We start from the raw sequence: 13,677 nt of genomic DNA on the forward strand, positions 1-13,677 counted from the left end.
AGAGGTCAGTGATGAGGGGGCATAGATTTAAAGTGATTGGTAGAAAAAATAGAGGTAGTTGAAACCCATATCCCCCCCCTTCCTCCCCCCAAAAACACTGTGGATTGATTTCTGGCCTGTTCCGAGCGCCCCCCCCCTCTCATACAAAGAAAATAAATGGCTTCCCTGTTCCCCCCTCCCCCAAAAAACACCTACATTTAATATGCGATCTTCCCCCCACTCACAACTGCACAAAGTGCAGAGGTCACCCCTTTCCACCACTAACCCCCCACCCCCGACACTACACATGCAGATTTTACCCCTCTAAAAATCCTACATTTGCCCTTTCCCCACCTCAGTGGTGCCAGCTTTCCCTGAACGGGAAAGTGAAGACATGGGAATGCCAGGTATCGCATGGAAGATCGCGGTGAAAGGTATATAAATGTATGCATTTCCTTTATTTAAATATTTAAAGTTGTGTCCCATCGCCAAGCGTCAGGGGGGCCTCAACGGAGCTTCGCCTCCACCAGGAAGATCAGGCCTGGCAATCCCGGCATCAGACTCCATGGCAGACCGCTGCTGGTGCAATCTGTTGAGCCACCCCACCAGGGAGCCCAATGTTGGGAGCTCAACAAAATCCTGGTCTATGCCTGTAATCCTCCTTCTCACATCCCACTTCCCTTTCACCCCACAATCTCTTCTGATTTACAAGCTGAACATGGTGTCAGCTATGTTTAGGGGAGGCGGTGGTTGAGTGGTAATGTTACTGGACTAGTAATCCAGAGCCCAGGCTAATGCCCTGGGGACATGAGTTTGAATCCCATCACGGCAGATGGTGACATTTGAATTCAATTAATAAATCTGGAATCTAAAAGCGAGTCTAATGGTGACTCTAAAATCATTGTCGATTGTTGGAAAAGCCCATCTTGTTCACTAATATCCTGAACATAGAACAGTACAGCACAGTACAGGCCCTTCGGCCCACGATGTTGTGCCGAACCTTTAACCTACTCTAAGATCAAACTAACTACCTACCCTTCATTCTACTATCATCCATGTACCTATCCAAGAGTCGCTTAAATGTCCCTAATGTATCTGCTTCTACTACCACCGCTGGCAGCGCATTCCACGCACCCACCACTCTCTGTGTAAAGAACCTACCTCTGACATCTCCCCGAAACCTTCCTCCAATCACCTTAAAATTATGCCCTCTGGTGATGGCCCTTTCCACCCTGGGAAATAGTCTCTGGCTATCCACTCTATCTATGCCTCTCATCATCTTGTACCCCTCTATCAAGTCACCTCTCATCCTTCTTCGCTCCAATGAGAAAAGCCCTAGCTCCCTCAATCTTTCGTCGTAGGACATGCCCTCCAGTCCAGGCAGCATCCTGTTAAATCTCCTGTGCACCCTCTCTAAAGCTTCCACATCCTTCCTATAATGAGGCGACCAGAACTGAACACAATATTCCAAGTGTGGTCGAACCAGGGCCTTATAGAGCTGCAGCATAACCTCGCGGCTCTTAAACTCAATCCCCCTGTTAATGAAAGCCAACACGCCATACGCCTTCTTAACAACCCTATCAACTTGGGTGGCAACTTTGAGGGATCTATGGACATGGACCCCAAGATCCCTCTGTTCCTCCACACTGCCAAGAATCCTGTCTTTAAGCCTGTATTCCGCATTCAAATTCCACCTTCCAAAATGAATCACTTCACACTTTTCCAGGTTGAACTCCATCTGCCACTTCTCAGCCCAGCTCTGGATCCTGTCAATGTCCCGTTGCAACCTACAACAGCCTTCCACACTATCCACAACACCAGCAACCTTCGTGTCATCGGCAAACTTGCTAACCCAGCCTTCCACTTCCTCATCCAAGTCATTTATAAAAATCACAAAGAGCAGAGGTCCCAGAACAGATCCTTGCGGAACACCACTGGTCACCGAGCTCCATGCTGAATACTTTCCATCTACTACCACCCTCTGACTTCTATGGGCCAGCCAATTTTGTATCCAGACAGCCAACTTTCCCTGAATCCCATGCCTCCTTACTTTCTGAATGAGCCTACCATGGGGAACCTTATCAAACGCCTTGCTAAAATCCATATACACCACATCCACTGCTCTTCCTTCATCAATGTGTTTTGTCACATCTTCAAAGAATTCAATAAGGCTTGTGAGGCATGACCTGCCCCTCACAAAGCCATGCTGACTGTCTCTAATCAAACCATGCTTTTCCAAATAATCATAAATCCTGCCTCTCAGAATCCTCTCCAATAATTTGCCCACTACCGACGTAAGACTGACTGGTCTATAATTCCCAGGGTTATCCCTATTCCGTTTCTTGAACAAGGGAACAACATTTGCCACCCTCCAATCATCCGGTACTACTCCAGTGGACAGTGAAGACGCAAAGATCATCGCCAAAGGCGCAGCAATCTCTTCCCTCGCTTCCCGTAATATCCTTGGGTATATCCCGTCTGGCCCCGGGGACTTATCTGTCCTCATATCATTCAAAATTTCCAGCACATCCTCCCTCTTAACCTCAACCTGTTCGAGCATATCAGCCTGTTCCATGCTGTCCTCACAAACGACCAGGTCCCTCTCACCAGTGAATACTGAAGCAAAGTATTCATTTAGGACCTCCCCTACCTCCTCCTACTCCAGGCACAAGTTCCCTCCACTATCCCTGATCGGCCCTACCCTCACTCTGGCCATCCTCTTGTTCCTCACATAAGTGTAGAACGCCTTGGGATTTTCCTTAATCCTACCCGCCAAGACTTTTTCATGTCCCCTTCTAGCTCTCCTAAGTCCATTCTTCAGTTCCTTCCTGGCTATCTTGTAACCCTCTAGAGCCCTGTCTGATCCTTGCTTCCTCAACCTTAAGTAAGCTTCCTTCTTCCTCTTGACTAGCTGTTCCACATTTCTTGTCGTCCAAGGTTCCTTCACCCTACCATCCCTTCCCTGCTTCATCGGGACAAACCTATCCAGCAGTCGCAGCAAGTGCTCCCTAAACAACCTCCACATTTCTGTCGTGCATTTCCCTGAGAACATCTGTTCCCAATTTATGCTCCCCAGTTACTGCCTAATAGCATTGTAATTCCCCCTCCCCCAATTAAATATTTTCCCATCCCGTCTGCTCCTGTCCCTCTCCATGACTATAGTAAAGGTCAGGGAATTGTGATCACTATCACCGAAATGCTCTCCCACCGAGAGATCTGCCACCTGGCCTGGTTCGTTGCCAATCACCAAGTCCAACATAGTCTCCCCTTTAGTCGGCCTATCTACATATTGAGTCAGGAAACCTTCCTGGACACACCTGACAAAAACTGCTCCATCCAAACTATTTGCACTAAGGAGGTTCCAATCAATATTAGGGAAGTTGAAGTCACCCATGACAACAACCCTGTTACTTCTGCACCTTTCCAAAATCTGCCTCCCAATCTGTTCCTCCATGTCTCTGTTGCTATTGGGGGGTCTATAGAAAACTCCCAACAAAGTGACTGCTCCTTTCCTGTTTCTGACTTCCACCCATAATGACTCAGTAGACAAACCCTCCTCGACGAACTCCCTTTCTGCAGCTGTGATACTATCCCTGATTAACAATGCCACTCCCCCACCTCTTTTACCTCCCTCCCTATTCCTTTTGAAACATCTCAACCCCAGAACATCCAACATCCATTCCTGCCCCTGTGATATCCACGTCTCCGTAATGGCCACAACATCGTAGCTCCAAGTACTGATCCAGGCTCTAAGTTCATCACCCTTATTCCTGACACTTCTTGCGTTAAAATAGAAACACTTCAACCCATCATACTGGCTGCAACTTTGCCCTGTCAACTGTCTAACCCTCCTCACAGACTCTCTGCACTCGGTATCTGCCTGTTCAACAGCTACCCCATCCACTGATCTGTGGCTCCGGTTCCCATCCCCCTGCCAAACTAGTTTAAACCCTCCTGAAGAGCTCTAGCAAACCTCCCGCCCAGGATATTGGTGCCCCTCCAGTTCAGATGCAACCCGTCCTCCTTGTACAGATCCCACCTTCCCCAGAAGGTATCCCAATGATCCACATATCTGAATCCCTCCCTCCTACACCAGTTCTGTAGCCACGTGTTCAGCTGCACTCGCTCTCTGTTTCTAGCCTCACTAGCACGTGGCACCAGTAACAATCCTGAGATTACTACTCTGCTCGTCCTGCCTTTCAGCTTCCAACCTAACTCCCTATATTCGCTTTTCAGGTCCTCATCCCTTTTCCTAGCTATGTCATTGGTACCGATATGTACCACGACCTCTGGCTGCTTCCCCCTCCCCCTTAAGAATCCTGTGGACTCGACCCGAGACATCCCTGACCCTGGCACCCGGGAGGCAACATACCATCCGGGAGTCTCGTTCGCGACCACAGAATCTCTTGTCTGTTCCTCTAACCATTGAATCTCCTATCACTATCGCTCTCCTATTCTCCCCCCTTCCCTTCTGAGCCACTGAGCCAGGCTCAGTGCCAGAGACCTGGCCACTGTGGCTTTCCTCTGGTAGGTCGTCCCCCCCCCATCACCCCCAACCATATCCAAAACGGTATACGTATTATTGAGGGAAGGAAATTTACTGCCCTTACCTGGCCTGGCCTACATGTGACTCCAGACCCATAGTAATGTGGTTGACTCTTAAATGCCCTCTGAAATGGCCTGACAAGCCATTCAGTTCAAGGGAATTTAGGGATGGGCAATAAATGCTGGCCTAGTCAGTGATGCCTACATCCCAGAAATGAATAAAAAAGGCCTATTGCTTCCCCCACCACTTCCCTCAACACAACTCTACCCTTGGACTTTTCTCCTTACAGATACCCAAGAACTGCATTATGGTGCAGCAGCGGAGGAGGAGCAAGAACAGGAAGAACAGTAAGACAGTGATGAAGATGAAAGACCATCACTTGCTGGTCACACACGCAGTCACCAGCTCAGATACTGACACTGCATGTACTTTCGAGTCTCGCATAGAGGCAGGATATGCATGTGGTGAGTCACCGGGCATGAGTGGCTTGAGCCAGGGCAGGAGGAAAGGATAGTGAAGGTGTCAGCTCACCAGAGAGTGAGTTTGCACACGGGTGCAGATGACTTAGATGAGCACTCTGATGGGGTGGGATACAAAAGAAGCACGCAGAGATTCTTGGTGCATTGGCAGGCCTGCCAGAAAGCCTGTGGTCAATGTCGGGAAACATGGAGGAGTCCAGCACCAACCTGGTATGTGGCTTTGCGCAGAGGTGGGAGTCCAACCTTTCCAGTGTGGAAGTGGTACCCATCTCAGTTAGCACACTTGAGGACCCAACCGTGATGCAGTGTCTGATTGCTGATTTCTCAGCTTCCGTTGTAGCACAAGCACAAGCCACCCAACATCTGAGTGAAAGCTCAGACTGAAGTCATGCAAGTTGAGCTTTCTGCCATGCCCCCTTTAAAAGCAAACTGTGCAGTTATTGGCACCCTCCAGCATGGGGAAGCCTGCAAACCTCTGAAAACTGCATGCACACTCTGCTTGCTTCTCCCTGGCAAGAGAGAATGAAATGTATTCAGCTCCCTTGAAATCCCATATACAACAGTGGACGGCATGCTGGTAGATGTAAATATTGCCTTCTCCAACCTGGAAGGAACCAGATGTATACGTTCATGTCCACGGTCACCTTCACTGGCAGTACCATCTTTTCCCTGCACATCTGCAAGTTAATATAGAAAAGGAAAAAGAAAGACTTGTATTTTATAGTGACTTACCTGACTTCAGGGGATCCCAAAGCACTTTACAACTGCTGATATGCTGCAGCAGGTGGCAGATTTCAGTGAGCACCTCCTTAGTGAAGCAGAGTCATCTGACACACTGTTCCTCACTGAGGTTCAGGTAGGAGAATTGCTCCTTGAACACTTTGGGAGACTATGGCCTCCTGTTGAGAGCCCTTTGCTCCCTCCTCCTCCTCCCTCTTCCAGCAGCATGTTGTGCTCTGTGCTGCATCTGCTCATTTTCCCTATCGTGCTGTCATCTAAGGGGGTTACAAACTACTGCACCCATGTCTGGGAGCAAGTAGTTTGTGCCAAATCTATGAAGTCAGGACAGACTCTTGCACCTGCCACTCCAGTCCCTGTAGACTCTGCAAACCACCAAACACTTCCACAATCACAGTAACACTGTGGGCGGCACAGTGGCGCAGTGGTTAGCACCGCAGCCTCACAGCTCCAGCAACCCGGGTTCAATTCTGGGTACTGCCTGTGTGGAGTTTGCAAGTTCTCCCTGTGTCTGCGTGGGTTTCCTCCGGGTGCTCTGGTTTCCTCCCACATGCCAAAGACTTGCAGGTTGACAGGTAAATTGGCCATTAGCAATTGCTCCTAGTATAGGTAGGTGGTAGGGAAATATAGGGACAGGTGGGGATGTGGTAGGAATATGGAATTAGTGTAGGATTAGTATAAATGGGTGGTTGATGGTCGGCACAGACTCGGTGGGTCGAAGGGCCTGTTTCAGTGCTGTATCTCTAAACTAAACTAAACAGCCGGTAGAAATCAATCAGCAACTAACCTGAAAGAAGTTGATCCCTTTAAGTAGTGCTGATGGGTGTCCTTCCCACTGCTGGCAAGCTTCAGAGAGGGTGTTAGCTGGAACATTGACCGCGCTGGCATCAAATCAGTGCTTACGCCAGTTCGCAATCTGCCTATTCTGCATACATCCAATAGATGCAACCTGTGTGTATGCGAACGGCCTCACTAAAATGGCACCTGTGGCACCAACAAACCAGGTGCTACTGAGCCACATTTTGCAGCTTGTAACTTTGGTTTGGATCCAGGCTATGAAATTGAACCCTTTCTCTAAGGGATGTAATTATCTTTAATGAAATTAAGTTTATCAGTCTTCACATTGCTCTGACTGGTCATGAGTCAAAAGCACAAACCTCACAATTACACAGAATAGACCGTCTTACTTGAGGATGGCTGGTTTGGGAACTGGAAGTAACCCCAGTAAGGTAGTGTTTTCCGAAAGCTAGATTTAAGGTCCAGTGGATTCAACCAGGTATTGACTTGGATCAATGTGCTTCATAATGACAGCATATAATAAAACTGGACAAATGTTTATTGAATGAGTCAATTGGCCTTTTCTTTTTGAACTCTCTTATGTTCATGTGTTTCATTCTGTAGAACTGACCTTTTATTTGGGTAAAGCACAACATTTACGTAGAAATATATTTCAAGAATCATCACAGAGTTACTTCTAGTTGTAAAGCACAATTAAGAAAGAATGTAGGAAAGAGAGAGTAGAAGGAGAGAAAGATTGAAGCAAATAGAGTGAAAAAATAGCAGAGAAAAACACACAAGAAATACCTCTGAGGTTGCAAACCATGAAAAGGGTAGAATTGAGGTTGGTGCTTTCCTTTATCTTTTTCATTATTCGTGCTGTTTCCCAGCATCCCTGTTTAATGTCAGGACATCTGATTAAAATGGGATAAATGAGAGGTCTGACAGAAGCTTAGCAGTGAGCAACTGACCACAGAAATATCGGATGAAAGAAAGAAAATTAAAGCAGTAAATAAATATGATAAAAAGGGAGAACCTGATTGAAACAGGAATAAGCGATATGGATAATATAAAAATAAATGTTGTAACTTTGAATCAATATTCATGTATTTATGTATTCTTTGCTCTGTATAAATTTAAAAAACAGCCCAAAGTTCCAGGAAAATCTTCTTCTTTGGCCTCCTTATCTCAAGAGACAATGGATACGCGCCTGGAGGTGGTCAGTGGTTTGTGAAGCAGCGCCTGGAGTGGCTATAAAGGCCAATTCTAGAGTGACAGGCTCTTCCACAGGTCCTACAAGCAGGATTTAGGGAGTTAGGAGCCAAGTTAAAAAGTAGGACCTCAGAGGTAGTAATCTCAGGATTGCTACCAGTGCCACGTGATAGTCAGAGTAGAAATGAAAGAATAGTCAGGATGAATTATTATGGAAAGATGTAGGAGCAACAGGGTGGTGGTGATAGGAGATTTTAATTTTCCCAACATTGACTGGGATTCACTTAGTGTTAGAGGTCTAGATGGAGCAGAATTTGTAAGGAGCATCCAGGAGGGTTTTCTAGAGCAGTATGTAAATAGTCCAACTCGGGAAGGGGCCATACTGGACCTGGTGTTGGGGAATGAGCCCAGCCAGGTGTTTGAAGTTTCAGTAGGGGACTACTTTGGGAATAGTGATCATAATTCCGTAAGCTTTAAAATACTCATGGACAAAGACGAGAGTGGTCCTAAAGGAAGAGTGCTAAATTGGGGGAAGGCCAACGATACCAAAATTCGGCAGGAGCTGGGGAATGTAGATTGGGAGCAGCTGTTTGAAGGTAAATCCACATGTGATATGTGGGAGGCTTTTAAAGAGAGGTTGATTAGCGTGCAGGAGAGACATGTTCCTGTGAAAATGAGGGACAGAAATGGCAAGATTAGGGAACCATGGATGACAGGTGAAATTGTGAGACTAGCTAAGAGGAAAAAGGAAGCATACATAAGGTCTAGGCGGCTGATGAAAGACGAAGCTTTGAAAGAATATCGGGAATGTAGGACCAATCTGAAACGAGGAATTAAGAGGGCTAAAAGGGGTCATGAAATATCTATAGCAAACAGGGTTAAAGAAAATCCCAAAGCCTTTTATTCATATATAGGGAGCAAGAGGGTAACTAGAGAAAGGATTGGCCCACTAAAGGACAAAGGAGGAATGTTATGCTTGGAGTCAGAGAAAATGGGTGAGATTCTAAACGAGTACTTTGCATCGGTATTCACCGAGGAGAGGGACATGACGGATGTTGAGGTTAGGAACAGATGTTTGATTACTCTAGGTCAAGTCGGCATAAGGAGGGAGGAAGTGTTGGGTTTTCTAAAAGGCATTAAGGTGGACAAGTCCCCAGGTCCGGATGGGATCTATCCCAGGTTACTGAGGGAAGCGAGAGAGGAAATAGCTGGGGCCTTAACAGATTTCTTTGCAGCATCCTTAAACACGGGTGAGGTCCCGGAGGACTGGAGAATTGCTAATGTTGTCCCCTTGTTTAAGAAGAGTAGCAGGGATAATCCAGGTAATTATAGACCGGTGAGCCTGACGTCAGTGGTAGGGAAGCTGCTGGAGAAGATACTGAGGGATAGGATCTATTTCCATTTGGAAGAAAATGGGCTTATCAGTGATAGGGAACATGGTTTTGTGCAGGGAAGGTCATGTCTTACCAACTTAATAGAATTCTTTGAGGAAGTGACAAAGTTGATTGATGAGGGAAGGGCTGTAGAGGTCATATACATGGACTTCAGTAAGGCGTTTGATAAGGTTCCCCATGGGAGGCTGATGGAGAAAGTGAAGTCGCATGGGGTCCAGGGTGTACTAGCTAGATGGATAAAGAACTGGCTGGGCAACAGGAGACAGAGAGTAGCAGTGGAAGGGAGTTTCTCAAAATGGAGACGTGTGACCAGTGGTGTTCCACAGGGATCCGTGCTGGGACCACTGTTGTTTGTGATATACATAAATGATTTGGAGGAAAGTATAGGTGGTCTGATTAGCAAGTTTGCAGACGACACTAAGATTGGTGGAGGAGCAGATAGTGAAGGGGACTGTCAGAGAATACAGCAGAATATAAATAGATTGGAGAGTTGGGCAGAGAAATGGCAGATGGAGTTCAATCAGGGCAAATGCGAGGTGATGCATTTTGGAAGATCCAATTCAAGAGTGAATTATACAGTAAATGGAAAAGTCCTGGGGAAAATTGATGTGCAGAGAGATTTGGGTGTTCAGGTCCATTGTTCCCTGAAGGTGGCAACGCAGGTCAATAGAGTGGTCAAGAAGGCATACGGCATGCTTTCCTTCATCGGACGGGGTATTGAGTACAAGAGTTGGCAGGTCATGTTACAGTTGTATAGGACTTTGGTTCTGCCACATTTGGAATACTGCGTGCAGTTCTGGTCGCCACATTACCAAAAGGATGTGGATGCTTTGGAGAGTGTGCAGAGGAGGTTCACCAGGATGTTGCCTGGTATGGAGGGAGCTAGCTATGAAGAGAGGTTGAGTAGATTAGGATTATTTTCATTCGAAAGACGGAGGTTGAGGGGGGACCTGATTGAGGTGTACAAAATCATGAGAGGTATAGACAGCTTGGATAGCAAGAAGCTTTTTCCCAGAGTGGGGGATTCAATTACTAGGGGTCACTAGTTCAAAGTGAGAGGGGAAAAGTTTAGGGGGGATATGCGTGGAAAGTTCTTTACGCAGAGGGTGGTGGGTGCCTGGAACGCGTTGCCAGCGGAGGTGGTAGACGCGGGCACGATAGCGTCTTTTAAGATGTATCTAGACAGATACATGAATGGGCAGGAAGCAAAGAGATACAGACCCTTAGAAAATAGGCGACATGTTTAGATAGAGGATCTGGATCGGCGCAGGCTTGGAGGGCTGAAGAGCCTGTTCCTGTGCTGTAATTTTCTTTGTTCTTTGCTGCAGAGAAATTTGTTTGTCGGGGCTGTTACACAGTTGGCTCTCCCCTTGCGCCTCTGTCTTTTTTCCTGCCAACTACTAAGTCTCTTCGACTCGCCACACTTTAGCCCCGTCTTTATGGCTGCCCGCCAGCTCTGGCGAACGCTGGCAACTGACTCCCACAACTTGTGATCAATGTCACAGGATTTCATGTCGCGTTTGCAGACGTCTTTAAAGCGGAGACATGGACGGCCGGTGGGTCTGATACCAGTGGGGAGCTCGCTGTACAATGTGTCTTTGGGGATCCTGCCATCTTCCATGCGGCTCACATGGCCAAGCCATCTCAAGCGCCGCTGACTCAGTAGTGTGTACAAGTTGGGGATGTTGGCCGCCTCGAGGACTTCTGTGTTGGAGATACGGTCCTGCCACCTGATGCCAAGTATTCTCCGGAGGCAGCGAAGATGGAATGAATTGAGACGTCGCTCTTGGCTGACATACGTTGTCCAGGCTTCGCTGCCATAGAGCAAGGTACTGAGGACACAGGCCTGATACACTCGTACTTTTGTGTTCCTTGTCAGTGCGCCATTTTCCCACACTCTCTTGGCCAGTCTGGACATAGCAGTGGAAGCCTTTCCCATGCGCTAGTTGATTTCTGCATCTAGAGACAGGTTACTGGTGATAGTTGAGCCTAAGTATGTGAACTCTTGAACCACTTCCAGAGCGTGGTCGCCAATATTGATGGATGGAGCATTTCTGACGTCCTGCCCCGTGATGTTCGTTTTCTTGAGGCTGTTGGTTCGGCCAAATTTATACAAGGGCAAAAAGTAACAATTACAGGAAATATCTTTTCATTATAGAAAAGAGCTATTTCATCTTATTTTCATTATTTTGCAGCCTCCTGAAACAGCAAACAAATCACATCCAATTACTGGTGAAATTCAGGTAAAATTCAAGTGTCATTTTATGTTATGTTGCAGTTGATGCTTCATTTTTAACACTACCAAGTATCAAACATGATTACTAAATTGAGCTTTCAAAAGTTGTTCTTTCAAACCTGTCTACTGTCCTGTTTTATATCTACATAAGATTATTGATCTGAAATCAGATGGTAAAGGTATATTTCACAAATTAATACCAGATGGAAGCAAAGCGAGGTCGTAATTCCAGCTTTATATCATCCTTTGAATTGTAAGCCTCACAATTTAGAACAGCAAATAAATCTATGATGTTATATCAGAATGGTGCATAATGTGAAAGATTTATAAACCAAGAGAATTGCAGATCAGTTCCAAATGTTTTTCATAAGTACATGTTAATGATAGAAGTAGTATTATTTAAATTACATTGCTATTAGAGTTTAGGATGATCCTACAGTATAAGTGATTATTTTCAAATGGAAATGGATTTGGAAGCATGGAGACCATTTAGGCTCCTGCTGGAAATTTATATTGACACTAAAAGTCACTCGGTTTGTCTGAAGCAAAAAAATATGATTTGTGACTCCACTCCTTTACCTTCCCTCCCTTCCTTCCTCCATTCTGGTTGCAAGCTCCTTTAATGAAAGATATGATTGGGATCATAATAATTACAGATTTTATTCCTTCCTGACAAGTGACAGGAGAATTGTGATGGATTGTACCAATATGGATGATTTGTTGAGTATGAGACATGCTTCATTATAGTTAGTTCCAAGCGTCATAAAGGTCAGACTAGATCCAATTGGATCAGGATCAGGTAATCCTATTTTCAGAACTGACATCGACTTGATGTTGCATTATACCTGCTTATATAATCTTGTGAAATCATAAAATGGCATTGGACATACAATTCTCTTGTCATTTTAGGTATTCTGCAAACTACTGGAAGGTTTATGGAAATAAGCAGTTAGATATTTCAACAGGGGAGTAGGAGAAGAAGAATTAAGTGAATAATCTTACAGAACCTAAATGAATTAATTTATTGCATTTTGCAACTTGAAGAGGCATCAGAAAATAGCAGCAACAAAAAGAGATATCAACTCCTTTTTCTTACTGTTACTTAGAATCTTTTTTTCCCTTAGTTACAAATGAACTATGACAAGCACATTGGAAATCTCATTGTTCATGTTCTACAAGCCCGGAACCTTGCTCCGAGAGACAACAATGGTTATTCAGATCCATTTGTTAAGGTTTATCTTCTTCCAGGCAGAGGGTAAGGAAAGTATCTCATGAACTATAATGTCTTTATAAAATTAAACATTGCTCCCCTGATGCACTTATAAAAAGGCTTAGGGCTGATATTAGATGATGTTTTCTTTGTACAATATAGAACTGCAGTTGAATAATGTTCATGGAGATTCCAGCCTTTTCCTCAGAAATTATTTGCAGATATTAAGGACTATGAAGATGCTGGTTAGAGTTTCATTTTAAGTCTTCGTAACCTTGGCGACATTATTAAGTCCTTTGAGTACATTAAAAAAAAAATGAACACAGAAGCTGACTCTGAGCCAAAGGATTCCTGCTTGCGAGTTTACTGTATTAAAACTTTGTAAAGAGTTGTGGCATAATATGAACAGTGTTTTGCAATTTACCTGCAGAAAGCAATTTGAATTAGGGTGGAGACAATAAAGTCACTTGACTGTCAGAGTTATCTCCTATCTCAGTTACCTGCACCAAGCAATTTAGGGACACGATGGGCTTGATACCAGATCTTGGAACAATAAATACTGTCCCAGATATTATCTCAATTGCATTAATATAAAACCAGTGTGTTCTGTAGAACAAAGACATTAAATTTTTTAACTTCTGCGACATATTCATTTTAGGATTGTATATGTGCTGAATGCTCAAAGCAAAGCAAAGGTGTTCCAATAACAAAACTGTGCTAATCATAATAAAGGCCAATTATATATTCTTGGAATCCAGAAAGCATTTTATAGATCATGCTTAAGTTCTTCTGTTTTTAATTTCTTTTGGGCCTCCTTATCTCGAGAGACGATGGGTAAGCGCCTGGAGGTGATCAGTGGTTTGTGAAGCAGCGCCTGGAGTGGCTATAAAGGCCAATTCTAGAGTGACAGGCTCTTCCACAGGTGCTGCAGAGAAATTTGTTTGTCGGGGCTGTTGCACAGTTGGCTCTCCCCTTGCGCCTTTTAATAACACATTTTAATTTTATATAGCTGTTGATTGATTCATTAAGAACCATACAATATCCTCTGACCTAAATGAGAGAAACATCAGCAATATTTTGCTTATGTAAAGTAGAACCCAGTTTTC

General features: G+C 45.1%; 1 protein-coding gene across 1 annotated transcript in view; it reads left to right on the plus strand.

The window, feature by feature from the left end:
• Nucleotides 1-13,677, plus strand: part of LOC137384960 (protein piccolo-like) — a 631,016-nt gene that overhangs the window by 362,098 nt on the left and 255,241 nt on the right. Inside the window, exons 16-17 of the mRNA XM_068059672.1 lie at nucleotides 11,321-11,368; nucleotides 12,486-12,616. Coding sequence (XP_067915773.1) covers nucleotides 11,321-11,368; nucleotides 12,486-12,616 — 179 coding nt within the window. The remainder of the gene's footprint in view (nucleotides 1-11,320; nucleotides 11,369-12,485; nucleotides 12,617-13,677) is intronic.

Source organism: Heterodontus francisci, chromosome 27 (assembly GCF_036365525.1).
Source record: "Heterodontus francisci isolate sHetFra1 chromosome 27, sHetFra1.hap1, whole genome shotgun sequence".
In the NCBI taxonomy this organism is placed as follows: Eukaryota; Metazoa; Chordata; class Chondrichthyes; order Heterodontiformes; family Heterodontidae; genus Heterodontus; species Heterodontus francisci.